The sequence below is a fragment of the Lycium ferocissimum genome, chromosome 4 (assembly GCF_029784015.1).
Source record: "Lycium ferocissimum isolate CSIRO_LF1 chromosome 4, AGI_CSIRO_Lferr_CH_V1, whole genome shotgun sequence".
NCBI classification, from domain to species: Eukaryota; Viridiplantae; Streptophyta; class Magnoliopsida; order Solanales; family Solanaceae; genus Lycium; species Lycium ferocissimum.
The window spans coordinates 6,814,891-6,836,997 of record NC_081345.1 but is presented as its reverse complement, the minus strand read 5'-3'; the positions used below and the strand labels follow the sequence as shown (position 1 = coordinate 6,836,997).

General features: G+C 35.4%; 1 protein-coding gene and 1 long non-coding RNA gene across 2 annotated transcripts; both read right to left on the bottom strand.

Moving 5' to 3' along the window:
• Positions 1 to 1,886: 1,886 nt before the first annotated feature.
• Positions 1,887 to 5,715, bottom strand: LOC132051480 (uncharacterized). The gene is made up of 2 exons (XR_009413728.1): positions 5,425 to 5,715; positions 1,887 to 2,139 (listed from the first exon to the last, which is right to left on the bottom strand). It is a non-coding gene; the product is annotated as an uncharacterized LOC132051480 (long non-coding RNA).
• An 8,152-nt stretch (positions 5,716 to 13,867) lies between these two features.
• Positions 13,868 to 20,734, bottom strand: LOC132051479 (target of rapamycin complex subunit LST8-1). Its single transcript, XM_059442558.1, has 10 exons — positions 20,433 to 20,734; positions 18,913 to 19,014; positions 18,647 to 18,759; positions 18,482 to 18,551; positions 16,416 to 16,493; positions 15,930 to 16,046; positions 15,437 to 15,531; positions 15,188 to 15,267; positions 15,009 to 15,068; positions 13,868 to 14,432 (listed from the first exon to the last, which is right to left on the bottom strand). Exons 1-10 carry the CDS (start codon positions 20,538 to 20,540, stop codon positions 14,308 to 14,310), a joined length of 948 nt encoding a protein of 315 aa, XP_059298541.1. The 5' UTR covers positions 20,541 to 20,734; the 3' UTR covers positions 13,868 to 14,307.
• Between the last annotated feature and the right edge of the window lie 1,373 nt (positions 20,735 to 22,107).

Here is a 22,107-nt window from a genome sequence, read left to right as displayed (position 1 = left end):
TTAAATCCAAGCAGGCAACTATGCAATCTGAGTGTTGCCCTACTGTGAGCATATATCAGGTGCATGCACCAATGAACAAACTAGATTTAATCCAACCCAATCATTTAACAAACATACTACACACTTAACAGGAAATGAAAGTAGTTAAAGAACCCTACAAGACAAACATTTCTGAATTTGCAGCTAAGCACGAAACATACAGACTACAAAGGACCTAAAGATTCCCCTCATCCCTTATAACTTGACTAATTTAGACATGTTTTCCTAAGTGTATAAACAACATCTAATAAACTTAGTTAAGTCAAGAAAGATACATGTTTGGACGTTATGCAATTAACTAGGCATGTTTAATGTTACACCTTAGAAATTTGGGTTGTCGTACTGTGAGTAGACTAGAGCAAGCATAAGGTGAGCATGGAGCTTTTATAACCATAATAAGGGTATTTGGTAGCTTTAAAGGGTATGTGATAAGAATTTGGATTTATATGGATTGGTGAAACTAAGTTTGTTAAAGGAAGTGAACTATAAGTTGTGTTCAGGAAGATTTCGTAACAACCGAGCTAATGATGACCTAGTAACGCCTTGAGGAGAATTATAAGGCTCCTTAGATGGTTAATGAAGTATTATACAAGTGTCAAGAAGTTTCCACAAGGATTGGAAGTCGAACGGGAGCAACTTCGAAAAATGTGAGCTATACGGCCCGTATAACCTGTCCAGAGAAAGGTCCTCCACTGGAAGTATTATACAGTCACTTATATGGACCGTATAAGTGTCCGTATAACACCCGACGGGCAGCTTTTAAATTTTATATAAAGAGGATCCCAAATTCATTTTCCTCATTTCTCATCTTCTCCACGCTTTAAGAGACCTCTAGAATGTTCCACACACTTCATTAACACAAATTGAAGGTAAATCAAAGATCAAACACCAACAATTAGTAGAATCAAATGCAAGGATGCTCACTAGGGCTTGTGGAAATCAAAGAATCCCATTGATATTGAAGTTGGGTTTTCTCCAAGTGAAGTATTTTCACCTAACGACCATTCCTATGTGATCAAAGGTGAGTTTCACATTAAATTCATGTTACTAAGAATATTGAGTAGTTGAAGGACTTGGATTATGGAAAAAAGTAAAATATGAAGTTCAACTATGGAAATAGTGGTATACTTGAATGGTAGCTTGACTTGAGTCATAGTTCTTGACATACCATGAGTGCAATCTTGTTGTGAATGATGCAAATGATGTTAAAGGAGTGTTATATGAGAATGAAAATTAAGTTGTGTTGCAATTATGATTATGGGTGACTTTGAAAGGGATGTTGGGAATTGAATAATGTTTAACCTGATGAAGTTTATTGATTGTAATATCGTGAGTGTTATTATTGACGTTTGGGAGTTGTTTACTAGATGAAGAAGGTTGTTGAAACAAAGGAAACGCTGCCCAATTTTTGTTAGCCCTTAGTTGTTTTAGTTGAGGCCTAAGTATGTTTGCGGTTGTCTAATCTTCGTATGAATTCTCTTGAATGTAGAAATGTCAGCTTGGAAGGAGAACGCTAATTGTGAGGAGACGTGAAGGTATGTAAGGCTAGTCCCTTCTTTTCTAAGGCATGCTTCCTATAACATGATTTCCTATCTTTTCATGACTCTCTTACATTCTGAAAGTTCCAAGTCCATGATCATTGAGAGCTTCTCATGAGATACGGATAAGAGATAGGTTACGATAATGTCAATGATAATGATGATTCTATGTCAATAATAGAGATGCTAAGAATCACTTTAAGCATATGGTAGAACATTAGTTCAGTCAAACATGTTAATGGATTAGCAAGCAAATCACATCTTTAGGCAGTTGATTAAGTTAAGCAAAATCTATAGGCACATTACCAAATTAAACTAATCAGATAACACAGAACTAATCTAAGCTAAACATGTATTAACTTACTTAAGGAAATACTAAACTAAGAATACATACATAGCTAACTAATCATGACTAACAAACACAAATCATATAATCACATAGCAAAGCAAAATAAAGAACTGCTAAAAAATAAATAAAGGAGAGAAAATTACCTTTGTTGTGTATGGTCAAATGTCGAGATTGGACTTGGAGGTTTCCTTGCTCCTTACCGCACGAACTCAGCTACAAACAAGAAGAAAAAAATTAAACTGTTACTCGACAAAGGCTAAGGAAATTCAACTAAGTGTCCAATTCTGTTATATCCCGTATTTTGTACATTGGGACATTCCGAGCTAACCGTGAAAAGTTAAGGACAAGACTATTTTGGAATACGAGGTAGAGACTTTTGACCTCCGACTTTGTTTTAAGGCACAAGTTGCTTATAATTTTATTGGTATGGAATATCAAGGAATATTAGGGGTTAAAAGTGAATTAAGGAAAGTTATTATTTCATGAACCATAGCCATATATGGCCGTGTGGCATGTGTGGGGCTACCACCCATGGCTTGGCTAATTTTGATTGATCCAAGCCATGTGTGGGGCATGGTACACTTGGATGAATTATATATGTGGATACTAAATGACGAGCAAGACATATTCATCATCTTTTCACACTTAGAAGCTTGGAGAAACTTGGAGAAAAAGAGAGAGCTATATTCGGCCATGGCTGGCCGAATTTGAGGTCCATGAGAAGTGATCAAAAAATAATTTTCTTCTATATTTTCAACCAATTGGAAGGTCCTTATTAACGTGGAGTAGGTGTTGGAGCAAGCAAAACATTCATTCTTGCAAAGCACAAGCCCTAGCCAAGTTGAGGAACTAAGTGGTAAAGGTAAGGTTTAAACTTCTTTTACATGTGTCATGGATGGTTTATGCGTGTTGTAGTGTGTAGAAATGGATGAAATTCATGAAATCATGTGTGTTGGGTTGTGGCCGTAGGGGCTGTTTTTGGTGGGTTATGGTGAATTGATTTTATTTAGTATTTTTTGTTGTTGTTGTTGTTGTGGATTCTATGATGCAAATGAAGGTTTAATGATTCAAGTTGAAGTTGTAAACGTTTGTGGGCTGTTTTAGAAGCTAATGTGATTTTAATATAGTTTCTTGTATTTGTGAGAATGATGTTGTTAACGTGTGGATTGTTGGTGTAGTTCATGAATTTGGAAGAAAGAAATGTGTTGTTGTTGTTCCTATGGAAGTTGGAAGGTTTCGGGTAGTGTAGTATGTTGGTTGGGTTGTTTTGAATATTGTGCGGAGTGTTTGAAGTGTTCTTGAATCTTGTTTGAATGGTTTCGGATTAGTACTTGAATGTGTGAGCATTGGTGTTGGCTTGATTGTATGTGGTTGATTTGAACGTAAATGAAATGCCGTCGAATTATATAGAAAGGAATTACTAACGTTAGAATACGTTTTGAATTAATTATTGATATTGTTAGTATGGTTGTTGGTATTGTTGTTGATGATTTGGCCGAGTTGAATTCTCGGGGTTTGTTGAATTTATAGGAGAAATGCTGCCCGAATTTTTGTAAATGAAGTGCTAGCTTAGAATTGGATTCCTAAGTGCCTATGGCTAATGTTTGGTATCTAATGACATTGTTGTAGATCTTGGGAAGCCCGAGACTTAAGTTCTGATTAGCTTAGGAAGCGGACAAGGTATGTAAAGCCTAACCTTTCTTTCTTTTGGCATGTCCTAGATGTAAGTATGATACGATACGAGCCTTGGGGTAACTCTACTCTTAAGATCCGAGCATGTCTACGATTCTTATTCACTTCTTGATATTCGCACTCTTAATGTAGTCGAGCTATTGCCCTCGAGTCTTTTGTATGTCTGGATAATGAATGTTGCATAAAGAGTTTTATTCCTAAAGTGTTCTATAACGTATAATGTCCCTAACTTTCATATATGGTCTCGGATTGCTATGATATGTTCGTAGAGGATTCTATAATGAATAATGCCCGTAACTTTCATAGGCGGGCTCGGATTCGCTTGATACATGTTTATGATCCCTGAGACGTTATGTGACATATTTCGTAATGATATTTCAAGAGTCCTGAGTGTGACTATGATCCTGATACTCGAGCGTTGATTGTCTACTTATCTATTGAGTCTTAAAAGATGATTTACGTGCATATGGTTTCTCACTACTCTGCTCGTGCTAGCTGTAATTATATCTTTCACCGAGTCCCGGGCCGGGTATGTATTCGTGCACAGCTTCACTGCATTGTTCACCGAGTCCCTCACTAGAGGGCCGGGTACGGTATATATATGATGATGTGATGATGGCGCCAGCCCACAGGATGGGCCGAGTATGATGGAGACAGGATCTCCTCCACCGAGTCCCTCACTGGAGGGCCGGGACACGTTATTCACCGAGTCCCTCACTAGAGGGCCGGGTACGGTATATATATATGATGATATGATGACATGATGATATGATGATTCTATTCACCGAGTCTCTCACTAGAGGGCCGGGTACGGTATATGTATATATATATATGATGATTTTAATTACCGAGTCCCTCATTAGAGGGCCGGGACACGTTATATATGCATATGTACGAGATGATTATTCACTTATGTTTCTAAGTCCTATAATGAATTGGATATGATATTGACATGCATGGTTTATGTTTCAAAGGCAAGCCTTGTGGTTTTCTGGTTCTGTACTATTTTCTATACTCGTTACTTCAGTACGATTCTGTTTACTGTATTCCATGCTTTACATACTCAGTACATATTCGTGCGACCCCACTCTTCGGGGGCCGCGTTTCATGCCACGCGTGTGTATACGGATGAGTAGAGGATATTAGCGAGAAGATGTTCTCGTATTTGGTCGGCGAGCTCCATTTCCTTCCGAAGTGCTGCCGAGTCAGAGTATCTATGTTATGGTATCTTGGGTTATGTTAGAGACTTTGCAGACAGAGTCACGTGTATACTATGTCAGTTTTGTAAGCGGCTCTGTAAGCCGATGTATCATTATGCATTCTGTTACAGATCTCATATGATTGCAGATTTTACTTGATTTGAGAAAGACGAAAAACATGTTGTTCTTTGAAAAGCTTCCATTATGCATTCATTTCATGATTTAAGAGTCCAGCAAGAGTATGAGTATCACGAGGATCAGCGGGTTCGCTCGGCCTTAAATAAGGGTCGGGTGCCCATCATGCCCTATCGAAAGTTGGGGTGTGACAAATTCAAATATCGGTCACTCGTTAAAACCCTAGTATCGACTTTTTTTGTGAATATTATGATATTCTCTATGTGTATTGTGAAGAGTTAGGGTTCTTTATCTAGAACCCCAAAAATCTGAAAACCCTAACCCAATTCAATGTGGGACTAAATGGTTTTTTGAGAGAATAGATGAATCCGTGTATTTCAACAAAAACCAATAGAAATCTAGGCTTTTGGCAAGCAAAAAGACAAAATCCATTAAGGATTTGCAGAAAAGAGAGAGAAAGGATAGAGTTTACCTCTTTCCGTGGCTGATATGCGGTGGTGACGGTGAAAGAGGGCAAGAGCATTAACTGCTCTTGCCCAAAATAGACGAGCAAGACTGCACTTCACATGTTTGACCCATGCCTTTGCCATTTCCAGCAACGACAGCGAAGAGAGAGGAAAAAAAATTCTAGGAGGCTAGGGATTTTACCCCTTTCAAACGATAAAGAGAAGTGAGGGTGTGGTTGGCTATTTTAGCTAAAATAAAGGGAGATGGGCCGGGTCCGGTTAGAATTTGGACTGGGCCTGGTCTTTTAGATGGAGGAGGGAAATGGCCGATATATACATGTGTTATACGCGATATACACATATATATGTGTATACACTAGTATATATGTGGAGGGTAAATGTTCAATTCATCTAAAAAAAAAAAAAAAAAAAAAGACATTTGATTGAACATTTCAAATATAACCGGATTAATGTTAATTAACCAATTAGCCCTTAACGAATTTGGTCAAATGCATAAATTGACTAATTATTGCAATAATGACCTTAATTAATACATAGTAGCTAAGTGGCTATTTCTTATTATGGCTGTAATTAACACGTAACAATTAATTTCAAATGTAACCACAATTAATCAAATGGTTATTGTAATCAATTTAAATCACAAAAATGCGAATGCAATTTGAAATTGAGAAGTAAAAGGATTATTTCATTTAATTAATCAAATTTGTTGAATTAACGGGGTAAAATATTTGTCAATTTTGGCACGTGATAATTTAAACAATTAATTGAATAATTGTTTTGAGTTATTTTCTGATTAGTCTCAAAAAAATACTCTTAACAGTAATAGTAAAAATATGTAAATTACTTTTAAATGACCTACAATATATATTTGCACTCATGTTGCAAAATGAAAATGGAAAAATATTATCGAAATAATTTTGTAAAATCATTTTGGTTTATAAAGTACGTATTTCACTCCTTTAAGATCCAAGAACTCTAGGCAATTAAATAAAATTACTAGAGGTCAAAAATTAGGTGTCAACAGTTGATATGGAAGATTTCTTCACCTTTAAGTAAGGTGTAAACGCGCTGATTCTTCACACTTGAGGTAAAGATTTTCTTCTTCTTCTTCTTCTTCTTCTTCTTCTTCTTCTTACAAGTTGCTAACGATAACAAGTACTTATAATGAGCTTACAAATTAGAGTTTGAATTATAGTCGTCGATTGATTCTTGTATGATTATTGTTAAGCTGGTGATGTATAAGATATGAACCCTTTGGACGGATAATGAACGCACAGGTATACAGTAAAGGTTAGCCCTACTGATGGACTATGAATGCGTAGGTATGCGGCCTGTCAGATTAGCCCTATGGACGGTCTATGAACGCATAGGTGCATTATAAAGGTGGATGTGGACGAACTCAATGGCACACACATTCTAGCCTGAGTACTTTGAGCCGTACGTACGGTCTATTATGCAACGCGTACGAGCTACCAGTTAGCCATGATAGTAACTGAGCCTTACGGAAATGAAATGCGTAAGTGCCACTCTTATATTCAGTGTTTCCTAAGGGCGTGTTACCTAAAAGAAGTAAGTAATCAGATTCAGTATCCGATGAATAGAATAGTATGATAGTTCTATAGTATAACAACATATTCAGATAAGTTCAGATATTTCACAATACAGTAAGCTTAGTATAGAGTACTCCAACATACCCAGATTATATGCATTTAGCACAACTCTATTTATACGTTGTTTATAATTACGAGCTTCAGAATCTAGATATATACAGATTAGTTACAGCAGTTCAGATAGACAGTGCCTTCGGGGCTATACAGACAAATAGTTGCCTTTATAGCTATATTGTGAGTCAGGAAGAGGTAAGTATATTTCAGATTTCCTTTGACTCCTAGATTTCTTTCAGTACATTATATATCTATGTACCAGTTCAATCTCAGTCTTAGTATTCAGATATTATCTGCCTTACATATTCAGTACATATCTTTGTACTGACGTCCCATTGTAGGGGCACTGTATTTCATGCCTCCTGGTTCAGGTATCCAATTTGATGAGCCCTCACAGTAGACACGGTTGATATTTAGTAGAGGATCAATAAGACTCCATTTCATTCGGAGTGCAACCGAGTCTAGAGGTCATGTTGATAGCAGATGTTTACAGACTTCATGGGCAGTCAGGGTCCTGTCCCGACTAGATTTTGATGTCAAATACTCCTAGAGGCTTTTGTAGGCACACGTTCAGTACGTATAGTTTAAGTTGTGGCCTTATAGGCCCTGTAGAGTTAGTGATCATATGGTGGCCTTATCGGCCCGTGTATATATATCTTGAGCTGTTCATTTCAGTTATAGAAGAGCATGATGGCCTTGTCGGCCCGCATAAGTATACACATACACACATACATATATACACACACACACACATACACACACACACATACACGCATGCACACACGCAACCCATTTGTTGTTTGGGTTGCGTTTCAGCTTGGTTATCATGATTGCCCATCTTCAGTTCAGTACGAGTTATATCCTTATCAGAAAGCGAGTACAGTTGGCCTAGCCGACTTGAGTAGTCTGGTTAAGTCCATCAACTACAAGATACAGTTTGATACGCTCAGGGTCTGAGTATGGCATCGCGTGTTGGCCACGCCTCTCCAGATTTGGGGCGTGGCCCTTCTTCTCCCACAACTGATAAGAAGAAAATGAAAGTATTTCAAATGAAGGAAAAATATGTTTCAACACCATACGTGAAAGTAAAGTTGATTCCACCAATATAGTGGGGATGAGATGCGGGTGTTGGAGCAATAGCAATCTACAGCAAATAAAATTGGCTTGGGTTACATAATGTGACAATTCACCATATGTTATAAAGAAATAAACTAAAAGAACAATATCATAGAGAACGAGAGAAGAGAGGAGAATTCTTTATTTATCTTGAGGGATGTAATACAATGAAGGGAACATCTCTGTTTATAATAGAAAACTGACTTGGCCCAAAGTTACTAGACCTAACTTTTCTCCTAAAGATAGACATCCACAATAAATGATAATATTTATAACAATCCCCCTTGGATGTCTATTTGATAGATAATGTGCCTTATTAAAAACCTTAATACAAAAAACCCAGTAGGAAAAATTCTAGTGAAGGAAAAAAGAGTACATATTTCTAATGATACGCATTTTGGCTGCCTCATTAAAAATCTTACCAGGAAAACTCAATTGGGACAAAACCTTGGTTACGGAAAAAAGAGTATAACGCGTTTTAACTCCCCCTGATGAGAACATCAATCCAAAACTTTAATCTTCATACCCCAATCTTATGCACCATCTTTTCGAAAGTTGCAGTTGGTAGAGACTTGGTGAACAAATCAACCAAATTATCACTTGAACAAATTTTTTGCACGTTGATATCACCATTCTTTTTGGAGATCGTGTGTGAAGATCAACTTTTGTGAAATATGATTTGTTCTATCTCCTTTTATGAATCCTCCCTTTAGTTGGGCTATGTATGTTGTTGCATCTTCAGTCCTTGGATAGAGTTGCATCGGCATATAATATTGTTGAAATCACTCCAAGTGCATTCCTGATTTTCTTTATAAATAGATGTTATCTTTATCGATTTGACTGTCATGTAGAGCAACATTGTATGATTGTAATCCCTCGTAGTCATAACAAATATATAAATGCATAAATTGCATAAAGATATGGCACTTCAGGACCAAAGAATTCTGCAAGTTTCTCATTTCAACTTCTTTCAGCAGATTATCTATTGCTTTTGGAAACTCTTCAAGAGTTTTCAGTAATATACAAGTCATCAACTAGCACAACAATATAACAGATTTTGATTTTCATAAAAACGTAAGGATAAATAGAGTCATCTGTACCCTTAGTCAGTGAATATTCATTAAGGTGATCAAATTGCGTGCACCTTGCTTAACTTAATTCAAATAAGAATTATGATTATATGCTTCAGGCATTTAAAATTCTTCAAGAATTTTCACATAAATTTTGTCATGTGACAATATCCATTAATATTTAAATGCATGACATTTTCTGATGTCTGAACTACAGGTCCAATAAGGTTGAAGCTTACCAAAATGAGTCATTTCACTTGATAATAATGTCTACGTCAGCATGCTTTATAGAGGTAGAATTCAGATCCTCACAACCTTTTACAATATTATGCTATATTGTACCAAATATATCGTCGACGATTTATCATTTGTATCGGTTCACAATGTGACACAACTTATTGAGATCTCATCACTTTCATAATTTTTAGGTACCTAAACCTCTCATGAGGTTTCATGAAGTGTTGTGTCGTAGGGTCTTCGAGTGCACATTGCCTCTTTATTATGACCATTTTGATCATTTTCTCCTCTCTATTTTCAAGAATTATTCATTTGGATCCGATTGGTCTACCACGCTTCATGCGTGTTGTAGACTCTGTCCTTCAGGGACATTAATTTAATAGGAGCATTTTGCAGCTGAAATTAGAAATTAATTTTGGGTGAGCTAATGCTTCTAGCACTTGACTTGAATTATCTTTGAATGAGGATCATACCAATTATAATTCATAACATATTTCTTAGCTTCTTATTCTCTCCCCCTAATGTTAGAAAAACTAACATATATCCCATCTTGTTTAGGGGAATCCATCTTTGTGCATCACGGTAGATTAATTAATCATATACAACACATAAAAATTGTTAGATGGAAATATCTGGCTCCTGACTCGAACCAATTGTGAGAGGAGAATTTATCATAATTTATTGGTTTGAAGAATAGTAGTGTTGTTGTATGCAATATATCATATTTCAGATCAACACATGAAGCTTTGTTCTCGTAAGCAATGGTTTAGCTAGTTATCAGAGGCATTCAACGCCAAACCAACTTGGTTATAAACCAGCATTAACAAGATGAATTATCTTGATTGCATAATTTGAAAATTATGCTCTCATCTCAATTATTTTGAGTAAGTAACTTTGCATATGTCAAACTACGGGTTGATAATAAACGCACATGTGATCGTCTTATCGATACATCTATTTAAGACATCACATAACAGGTGAGCGGGCCCATATTCACCTTTTATATTTTTTTAGTATTTAGGGAATTCAATCCCAACATTAGCCAGTATAATCAATTTATCATGAGAACAAGCAAAGAAAATAAATTTTTGAAGAATCTTCCAGTTCTTCAATATATGTCAAATACTTAATCTACACATCATATTTGGATAGAGATGGCCAAACCGCTCATGCCTATGAATAAAATTATTTATACTAGTAAACTTCATGTTTACCATGCCATGTGCTATTTGTTTTAGTAAACTTCTGGTTTACTATGACATGAATTTTATATCAATATAAACTTCTAGTTGATTGTGCATGTGATTCATCATGCATATATTTATAGTACAAATCGGTTAACCTTTCATATACATATTTCTTACCCGTAGTAACTTGAAGATATTCAATCTTCCAATCCTTAGTAGTATCAATCATTTTTATCAGTAAACTTTGGGTTGACTACAACTTGTGTTCGATCATAACAACTTTGTATATTACGATACAAGATGAATGACATAATAATAGATAAACTCTTCGGGAGCTTTCAATTTATTTTTCATAATCAGATATTGTTTGGACACTACTGGATCATGATTCTTGTGGACAAATAATTCAGCCCTTATGTATACTTTGATCATTAACTTTGTAGTACCAAATATTGCTTAGACACTACTGGTGTCATTGAAGAGAATTTGATTAGATATTTTTGATGTCATGTAAGAAAATAGTAAACAAATTTACTTTTAAAGATAATAAATTCATAAATAATGAACTGTAAGCATTATGTTCTAAACTTCAGTATTTCAAACATCTTCTCCAAGGATATTCGCTATTAACATCTGAATATTTTGTATCTTAGCGGTGACCACATAAAATTACATCCTTGATCAAGAAAAATATATGAATTTGTTATTTCCTTCAGGGAAATCAATAACAACTAACCATGCTATATCAATGTGGTTATAATAGAAAATATTCTACAAAATCTATTTCATTTGCCTTGGAATGATACATAATAAAAGTATCCAAGCTAATTAGACGTACGACAGGTACATGTGGCAATGACCTTCATACCACAAAATAACATCTATATCCTTTGTTATTTTATCTCTTCAGGAGGTGTGTTATGGTATTTCTTCATTCACTTCGGGGAATGAAACTTGGTCATTTAGATGAGCTTTATACATAATTTTCAATAGCTCATTATCTCAACCACAAGAAAACACCGCTTCAATATATTTCTCAAACCTTTTTCTGCTTGTCAAAAGTCATACCAATACTTCTAGACCACCAAAATACATATAGAACCATTTCTTAGTAGCACATCCCAACACTTCAAGAAAATTGCAGCAGATTAAATATAAATATTTTCCTCGTTATTTTGCCACCTTAAATAACTAAAACCGAAGCTTGCAGAAAAATAAGAACAAACTTTACATGCATTATAAAGTCACAACAATATGAGGAGAAAATTTTATTATTTTACAACTTTAGAAGTAAATTTCAAAGTTGAACTTTTTCAAGCGTAAAATTCAAAGCCTTACTACTTCGGGAGTAAAGCTCAAAGTCTAATTACTTTAGGAATAACTTTTAAAGTTTTTACTACAGCAGGAGTAAAATTTTAAGTTTTACTACTTTGGGAGTAAATTTTAGTGTTTTACTACTTCATGACTAAAGTTCAAATTCTTATTACTTGGGGAGTAAATTTCAAAGTCTTAATACTTCAGGAGTAATTTTTTCAAAAGTTAACTATTTCAGGATTAAAGAAAAAAAATATTTAGAATATTTCTGCTCAATTATTCTACCTCTTCTGGAGGTGAGGCGCGATATTTTCACAACCAAGAACACGTCTGTATTTATAATCTTTACCAAATATTATCACATTCACTTCAAGGAATGAATCTGTATTTATAACATTTATCAAAAGCTCTCATTCTCCAAGAATGGAACATAATCATCTGAACATGCCTTAACCATATAAAATTATGATAACTTATAACCTCTTTTAAGATGTTGCTACTTCGGGAGCATATCGAGACATGCATCTAATGTTTGAGAAGTTTTCTCTAACATATCTTCAATTGTATTCACAACAATAATATGAACGTATTACCACTTCTGATGGTTCTGGGCATAAATGAATTTAATCGTAACGAGACTTAAGAATATTATCTCTTCTAGCGATCACATATTTCTTATAAATTCTGCTGGAAATTAAGTGGATCTATTATTATTATTATCATCCACTTTATAGTCTTTCGTATGAATCACAGTGATGGAAAACATTACTTCCTGATAATTTTGGACATGTGCTAACTTAATATTAAGTACATATCTGCCAAAGCGTAAAAGAAATCTAAAATTAATTAGAAACACATGATAATTGACGTATACATGCTGATAATGTACTCCGTGTACTAGATCTTTCTTTTCATCATTAGCCAAGATGCAAATACTTCTCACTTTATAAAAGTGTTTCACCTCTCAAAGCTTAAAATGGTCATTCACAGTACTTTAAGAACCAATATAAGTACTTAACTAAACAAATCATACCTTGAACGATTAGGTTGCGGATGTGAAACATTCCCCGGCTTCACACCAATGTTCAATTTCTCAATTGGTTAGAGTCTCGTGCTATAACTGTTATAAAATAATAAACTGAAAGAATAATATTGTAGAGAAAGAGAGGAGAGGAGAATTCTTTATTTCGATACAATAAAGGAAACATCTCTATTTATAATAGAAAACTGACTTGGTCCCAAAGTTACTAGCCTTAATTTTTCTCCTAAAGATAGACATCTACAATATATGATAATATTTATAACACCATATGATAATATTTTCACTTTCCGAGATTTCAAGCTGCATGAATTTTGATATTTTTTTTACCAAATTGATATAAGAAAATTGCAACTTATAGTATTATTCATGTACTCTACAAATAAACAAATTTTAATTTTAAAATACTAAGTTAATTTAATCCAATTTAACTTCATTGGCTCTCGAAAAGCGAAAAATATCTCGACGGAGAGAATATTATTTCTCCGTACTATCTGTATCTTGTAACCCTTGTCAGGCTTTTGAATTAAGGGAAATATCTGAAACTACAGAAAATATGAAAGAAAGATTGAAAAGAAACGGGGTTTTGTTGCTAAAAATTTCACCTGTAAAATTGCATCATGGTTTTGCCCGGTAAGAACTTACCGGTGATGGGTCTACTAGGTTCGAATCTGAATTAATTGATCCAGTGAGCTTCAACTATTAGATGGTTAAACCAAATAAAGACATTTCCAAAACCTCATACATTTCCAAAACCTCATCAAGTAACATGGATTATTTATGCTAAAAGCTCATACCAAAAACTCAGTGTTGCACCATGATTTTGTTAAACGCTAAAATTTATGACGAAAGAGATCAGGACATGTACAAGCATACAATGTCAAGGGATGCCATGAAACCATGGAAGTAAACTAATGGTAGAATGCCACTTCTGTACACCAAATGCCTAGAGAACAGGATAAACTGAATATCCCGTACAACACCACATTAAACGTCCAAATTACATTTAAAAATATTTTTGATAACCGGGAAATCCTCGAGGGTAAACTGGCACGATTTCAGTGGATAATCATACCATTCATCTACCCTTCTCCACTTAAATACCAGGTTGTTGTATGCATCAAGGCTCGAACACGTGCACTGCATCAAACCAACACATCACACGCTGCAGGGTCTTACCACTAACTAAATGCCCTCGGGCCATCTATAATGTTCATAAAAGGATTTGTCCGAATGTAAGACGAACAAGCATGCTCCAGGTTCAGCTAGAAGGTTCAGGCCCGTCATGTAGAGCACAGCATACTGTTGCTTTATGATGCCCTTGGTATACTTTGATGTCTTTGCCAGTAGATGTGGACCATAATCTTGCTGTTGTATCAGAAGATGCTGCAAGGGGAGTGTTTTGCTTGATGTCAGAGCAAAATTAAAAAGCCAAATACTTCAGAGACCAACTACTAAAACTTGAAGTTGAAATGGACATCAGGAGCCTAAAGCACCTAAGATGGCTCTTGAATTTGAAGTTCTTTTGGCAACATTGGAAAGCACAGAAGCATTTCTAATCTACTCCCAGTCAATTATGATATTTTCTCGAATAACAACTATATTGGATTGATTCTGCCAACCTATACAACGTTTACTGTTTTCAAGCTTCAAGTGTCGAATCAGCCCCTAGTCCCCTATGCAGTTCACCCGGCACACAGAAGAAACAAAAAAAAGCATCCCTGACCAGCTCCGTAGCATTTCACTCACTCTAATGAAAAACTCAGCTCTCCTCAATACATATTTTCTACCCACGGAGGAAACCAAAACCCGAATTCAAATGACACAAGACAGAATAAGTAATCAATGCGCCAAGAATGCTTGCTCATGAATAATCAATGCGCCAAGAATGCTTGCTCATGAACTTACCCAGGAGGAAATATCAGAAATATTCTTACAGTTCACAACAATTTCAGTATGTACCTGTGATGAGAAAAGCACCATCGACAGAGAATACACAGTCCCAAACCCAGCGTTCATGTCCTGGAAAATAAACCAAAATTTAATAAATATTACATGTGATGAGGAATTTCAACCAGGCTGTCAGGCAAGGGAGAAAGAGAAGTAAAGCGATAACTGGAAATTATTTTGGTGTTTGATACCTATCAGAGTTTTCTCCAAGGTAAAGCCATCCACATTCCAAATCTTGACAGTATGATCAGAAGATGCAGTGGCCAAATACCTATAAATTACAATTTTGAAAGGAACTAAGAATTGGTAACGCATGTTAAAATGATAAGTGTCCCAAGCACATTAGGAAGCAAGATAGTATTTACTAGAACAAGTAAGCAACCAACAGATAAGAGACTAGAAACTTAAAAGAAAAAAACGAGGAATCATGAAAAACTCACCTGTTAGGTTCGCATAACTCAGGCGAAAGAAGACATTTGAGGATATAACCATCATGAGCCTGTAACTTATGCAGAGGCTCAAAGTTGGTCATTGTCTGCATTTTATGTGAAGTCAGTTCAGTAATATTCAGTCACAGTTGTAGCAAAATGCTAGCAGCAACAATCCGAATTCATGAGGATGTTGGCACGTGAGAAGGGAAGAAACTTTGTTTGAGTTCAATCAGACTGAATGATCTAGTTCAGAGGAGGTAAGACAATTACAGACGGGAAGAATTGATAAGAAAGCTCAGTAAAAAAATTTACATTTACTATATTCAACATAATAGAAACGATTTCTTGTACTATTTCCTTGTTCCCCCCAACACCCTCGCCCACACACAACCCACTCACTGGTGAAGGAATTGGGGCTCTGGGAAAGATTATGTGCAGCTTCTTTTTCCAGTAAGTAATATAAGATGCATATTTTAGAATTGTAGAATTGGCCACTGGTTACCTCGGTACCACGTAACAAACGCCAAACATAACATGTTCCTCGATTGTTTGCAGCAACAATTAAGCTTCCATCCCACATTATAGTCAAAGATCGAACAGCTGTATCCACCTCCGGTACCTAAGTTTTCAATATACTGATAAATACCAACTTGTGTACTTCACATTAAACATGCACAGGACAAGAGATAGAACACTAAAGACCATCTATTAATCAACACTAACAGATATATGAGGCGTGAGCTGTTACCATTCTCAATAAAAAGATATATGAAGCATGATTAGTTAATGTTTAACAAGCTCACCATCTAATTGAAATAGTTGAATCTCTTAAAAGAAATCATTTCTTTTATAATGCTAATGGCGTAGCTCTCAGAATTACCCTAAAATTCACTCATGAATGACTCCTGCAACCGTCATTTCAATTTCCTAGTGACCATAATCCAAAAGACCACAAGATATACAAACCAATAAAACCTACACTACATACCAACTCACAGCTACATGAATTTGCTCTCAAATCCCACACACGGATATTGCCATTTTGGTCTCCAGATATCAACTCAGTCTGCAAAACATAGAGAATAATGAGATCCATGAAATACAAGAAATGGAAAAGCTCAAGCCAATCTCACTGAAAGGAGAGAGTGGATCAATCAAGAGCCTATTCTGGTGAGGCATATACAAATAAATTGGAAATATCCAAGTCAAGAAAGTTTAACTTTTTTCTTACTTTCATATAAAGATTTTAGAGAATTTAGTCTGCTGAAATAAAGAACGCCAATAAAGCCAAAACTTTTTGAAACTTTTTGCCTGTGGGGCAAGCGGGGTCAAAAGTTCTAGACCATGCATTTACAAGGTAATTTTTGTAATCACCCAATAAAAATGCGAGAGTTATACAAGTATGTATGGTCCAAATGGTGTTCCTATTGAGGTTTCAAAGATTTACAAAGATTGGAGTAGTATAAACAACCAAGCTATTAAATTTTATATTAAGGAGTAGAAAGATGTCAAAAGTGGAGAAAGAGTGCCTTGGTTCCGATATATAAGAACAATAAAGATATTTCACAGTTGTATTAGATTTATGAGTCATGCAATGAAACATTCAGAAAATTGATAGAGTATAAATCAAGTGACATTACAAGGGTAACAGATAACCAATTTGCATGTCTGCCTGGTGGTGTTACAATAAAATTTATGTTATTCCTAAGAAAGCTTGCTGGTCCTGGCAGATTATGGACACTATTTCAAAAAATCTTTGGTCCCACAAGGGTGGCTCAGTTGGTTGAGCACGGGGCTTTCATAATGGAGGTCTCAGGTTCGAAACCCCCTACCTACGACAGCAGGGGATTTGCCTTCTAGGTCGAGCTCATCGCACGGGAAACTTGCCAAGTATGGGTTAACTCTCCTGTGTAGTTTGCGAGCTATTGCACAGGAGCTGGTTTACTCTGTGCGCACCTAAAGGGTAGCAGCTGCGGGTTCCCATGTCATCAAAAAAAAAAAAAACCACATCTTTGGAGTGCAACGGTTGATCCCTAAGGACGTGAAGCATTTGCCGCTGTGCTTGCTTGGACAGAGAGTTGGATATGACTAAGGCAGATGTGGAGGACTTTTCATGTTTGCTGCTATTTGGCTTCAAAGGAACAGGAGATGCTTTGAGGATAAGAAACAGCACTCATCTGATTGTAAAATGAACCTTGATACTAACGCTCAAAAGAACTTTTTGAGAAGATTGGCCAAACGCAATCTGCTTATTAAATACTGAAAGGAGCCCTTTTCAAATGAATTAGCCAAACACAAACTGCTTCTCTCCAAAAGTACTTTTTTGAAAAGTTGTTTTGACAAAAGTGTTTTTCAAAATAAGCAGTTTTTGGCAGCTTGGCCAAATAGGCTCATAGTACTTGCCGAGTTGCCGTTGTAGAAACTTGTATGTTTTTTTATATATATATATTATGTCAGTATATGGATAAGGGCAAATTTCGAAAGCAGCTAGCTCTAGAGAACTCTAAGTTTTCAAAAAGATAAGTTGATTATTATTGGATTGAACTAGACCTTTAGAGTGGAATAGATATTGACGATCCACATAGCAGACCCAACTATGTTTAAATTGAGATGTAGTTGACTGATTGTTTAGTAAAGTTTCTAAGAACTATACAGTACAACAACATACCCAGTGTAATCCCACCAGAAGGGGGGGAGGGGAGTGGGGGAGGGGGTGGGGGTGTACGGGGGAGGATAGAGTGTACGCAGACCTTACCCCTACCTTGTAAAGGTAGAAAGGCTGTTTCTGATAGACCCTCGGCACAACAAAAGATGAAAAGGCAACAGTAATAAAAGACAGTAGCAGCAGCAAGATAATAATATAAACAAAATAAAAGGCAGTAGCAGCAGTTCTAACAACTACACAGCACATTCTTAAATTAGACATACCAAAACTATAACACTTCTTGAAATTTACCAAGTAATCAATAGAAGCATAGCAGAGAGACCTTTTTTATACTAAATTATCAGAAAATCTGGCACACAAAGATGGAGTAGCAGTAAAAAGTATAAAACCTGATTAGGGTGCAAAACTACAGTGTTCACAGCTGCCCGACTTTCATATTCCCTCTGACAACCTGGCGCCCTATTCATTCAAAAGATTCAAAGATACAGTTGACTTAAAGGAAAGATGAGAAGTTGGAAAGATAGCAACACATCCGACTTTGATATCTACAATACCTCAAATCCCAAATCTTTACAGTGCCATCTTCAGATCCAGAATACATCCAATTTCCATCACACTGAAATCCTACTGCCATCACATTATTAGTGTGTGAATCAAAGCTCCTTAGCTGCCAAAAAGTACGACAAAAACCTCTGTAACTTGGGGAACCAAAATGAACACAGACTAATATGTCAAAGCCACAACAGAGGAAAACCCCCATTAACAAAAATAACGAAATTAAGAAAAGAAATGAATAGAGAAGGAAACTCTGAAGACGTACCGGCTGAGGACTGTTAGAGTTGATGTCAAATAATCGAATGTGAGGATTTCCAGCAGCAGCCAGGAAGCGTTTATCCGGAGTAATTTCAAGACGATTAACTTGCTGTATACAGTTCAAGAAAGGGAAAGGAAGTAAAGGCAGATGTATTAGATAATAACAGTTTCAATAAAAATAAGTTGATTTAAAATGCAAACATTTTTCCATATGTTTTGAATTCTATCATACCTTCCCTGCCAATATAGTTTGTTTGAATAGATGAATAGCATCTCTATTACTTGGTGAAAGAAAGATCAAATACTTAACGCAATGCACTCAAAAGTGAAGCTTGAGTCCATTTCCAAATTTGCGGTCTTGGCATCAAATTTATTCCATAATAGACATAAGTCACATATATGCGAGAATGCAGTTAGGCAGAAACATTTTATGTAAAATCTCATTCATCATAATTTCATTTTCTCTCTGAAAGGTGGAAGTTCTAACCGTCTTCTTTAACAAAATGCAGTATTCTAATGTAAAGCATCCACCTCCAATGATGATATAGATATGGTAAAACGAGGGTTGGCAGAAAACATGTAGGCAGCAGCGACAACTGTGACGATAGATTGCTGTTGAAGAAGCCAAACTTCAGAGCTCAGACATATAAGCATTCCATCCTAATGCTACTTTTTTAACAAAAGCTCTTAATTCATACATATCTCGAATTGTACAAGTAACAACTAAAGATTATAAGATTGTAAAAGAGAGGACTACATATAGAGGGACATTTAATGAACGAAAGCAAGTATCCCGGATCAATTGAGTTACACAAACTGAGGAGCACAGATGCCCCGGTGCGGAGGTGTGAAAGGTTGGCGGTGATAGGTTTGAGGAGAGGTAGAGGTAGACCGAGGAAGAATTGACAAAGGTGATTAGACAGGACATGCACATCTTCAGCTCACCGAGGACATGACCCTAAATAGGAGAGCATCGGAGGTCGAGGATTAGGATAGACGGTTAGTAGGTAGTTGAGCGTTTTCCTTCACGTACTAGAGCAGGGTTCTAGTCTAGAACATCTATATGTTTCCTTACCAGTATTATTACTATTATGCTAACACTATCTTATGCTTCGATTTTATCAGTAGTGTTGTTGTTTTTTTTTTTTTTTTTTTTAACTTTGGTTATCTTTAATATTTGTACTGTTAGTACTTTTCTTTCTTCAATAATTTCATCATAGCTTTTACTCTTGCATTTTTTTGAAAACAATTTTCTTGAGCCGAGGGCCTATTGGAAACCGCCTCTCTGGCCCAGAAAGATGGGGGTAAGGTTTGAGTACACCCAACTCTACTCCGACCCCACCTGTGGGAATATAATGGGTATGCTGACCCGAACACCCAAAAAATTAAAAATAAAAGAAAGACAAACAGTAAAGCAAATAATTTACATGATTCATGTCAGTTGTCTCCTCATATATTCATTAAGCATGAGTTTTATAAAAGAAGAAGACATTTTTACTGTGGAAAGATGAACAGAGACAAACGTACAGATTCAGGGTATTGGATAGTTCGATAGCAGCGGGCACTTTTGGCCTCCCAAAACTTAATAGTGTGATCATAACTAGCTGTTGCTAGCACCACCGATGGTTGACTCATCTCTATTTCCTTCTTCCTATTCTAAAAAAACAACAATCAGCCAACTTTCAGAAATTGGTCAACAAATAACTGGGTTCATCATTTTGCACTAGGGTTTTACTGAGAAATGCAGGGACTTGCGGATGACAAATGTTACATCTTTTTTCACAAGTATAAATTCGATCAGAAATGTCGAAATTCGTAGGAATGTATCTAAAGCGGGATAAGGCACCATTACCCCCCTCGAACTATACCCGAATTTGCTACGACACACCTTACCTTTCCCTACTTTACCCCTAAACTTATTTAAAGCGGAATAATTACCCCTAAACGCCGATATGACAAAGAGAGTGTGTTTCACTCTCTTTGAGAGCGAAAACATAAAAAAAGGAAAACTTAATTTTTTTTTCTTAAAAATCTGCATTTTCTTAAAATTTGAAAATAAATCTACTTTCCACATTTAGTTTTAAAAAAGGGTTTTCCACATGTTAAGAAAATAATTAATTTTTTCAAAATTTTATAAAAATTCGCTTTTTTTTCACATTTTGGCAAGAAAAATACTTTTCCGATTTTATTTGAAAAATAAAAGTGTCCTAAAAAAATGAAATCATGAAAATCAAGATTTTTAAGACATTTTAAAAAAATAATCAAGTTTTCCATATTTTTAACAAATCCATTTTTCCATATTTAAAAAAAAACAAATCATTTTTCATTTTTTTTTTCTTTTTCAAAAACGGGTTTTACAAAAAAAACAAATTTTCAATTTTTTTTTTTTAAAAAAGGGTTTTAAAAAATCCTTTTTTAAAAGAAAATTCAGTTTTTAATCCATGTTTTTAGTTTTTTTTTTAAATGGGTTTAAAAAAATCAAATTTTCAAATTAAAAAAAAAAGACGGGTTTTAAAACTCTTTTTTTTTAATGAAAATTCAGTTTTTTATTTTTATTTTAAAAAAAATTGACACGTAATTCGAAAAAATTAAAAAAAAGAAAAAAACAAATAAATACACACGTGGCAAGGGAGAGTGTATGTCACTCTCCCATATGAGTGGGCATCGGTTTTAGGGGGGTAATTATTCCGTTTTAAATAAGTTTAGGAGGGTAATAGGACCCTAGGAAAGGTAAGGTGTGTCGTAAGAATTCGGGTATAGTTCAGGGAGGTAATGGTGTCTTATCCCTATCTAAAGCTATTGGTCCCTTTAGTGCTGTAGATACACCTAAGTTACGCTTCAGTCCCTAAACTGCAACCTAAAATTGAGTTGCTCCCAGAAGTAGTCCAAAATGACTAATTTTAGCATTTCTTTTTATATTAAGTAGGCCTTTCGCCAAAGAAACCAAATAGTTTTTACTTTATTTGGAACTAGTATTTGTACCCGCGCGATGCGCGATGGGTCTCAAAGGAAATTAATCCTAAAAAAATATTAACTTATTTGTTTGATATAATAAAAAATTTGACATATCGCATTGACATATTTAAAATCAATAAATTGTTTAGATAATAAATATAATTATTAATACTAAATTTAACGTCATCAATTTATACTTAAGTAAAAATTTATATAAAAAATTTAAATTGACACTTGATATCCTATC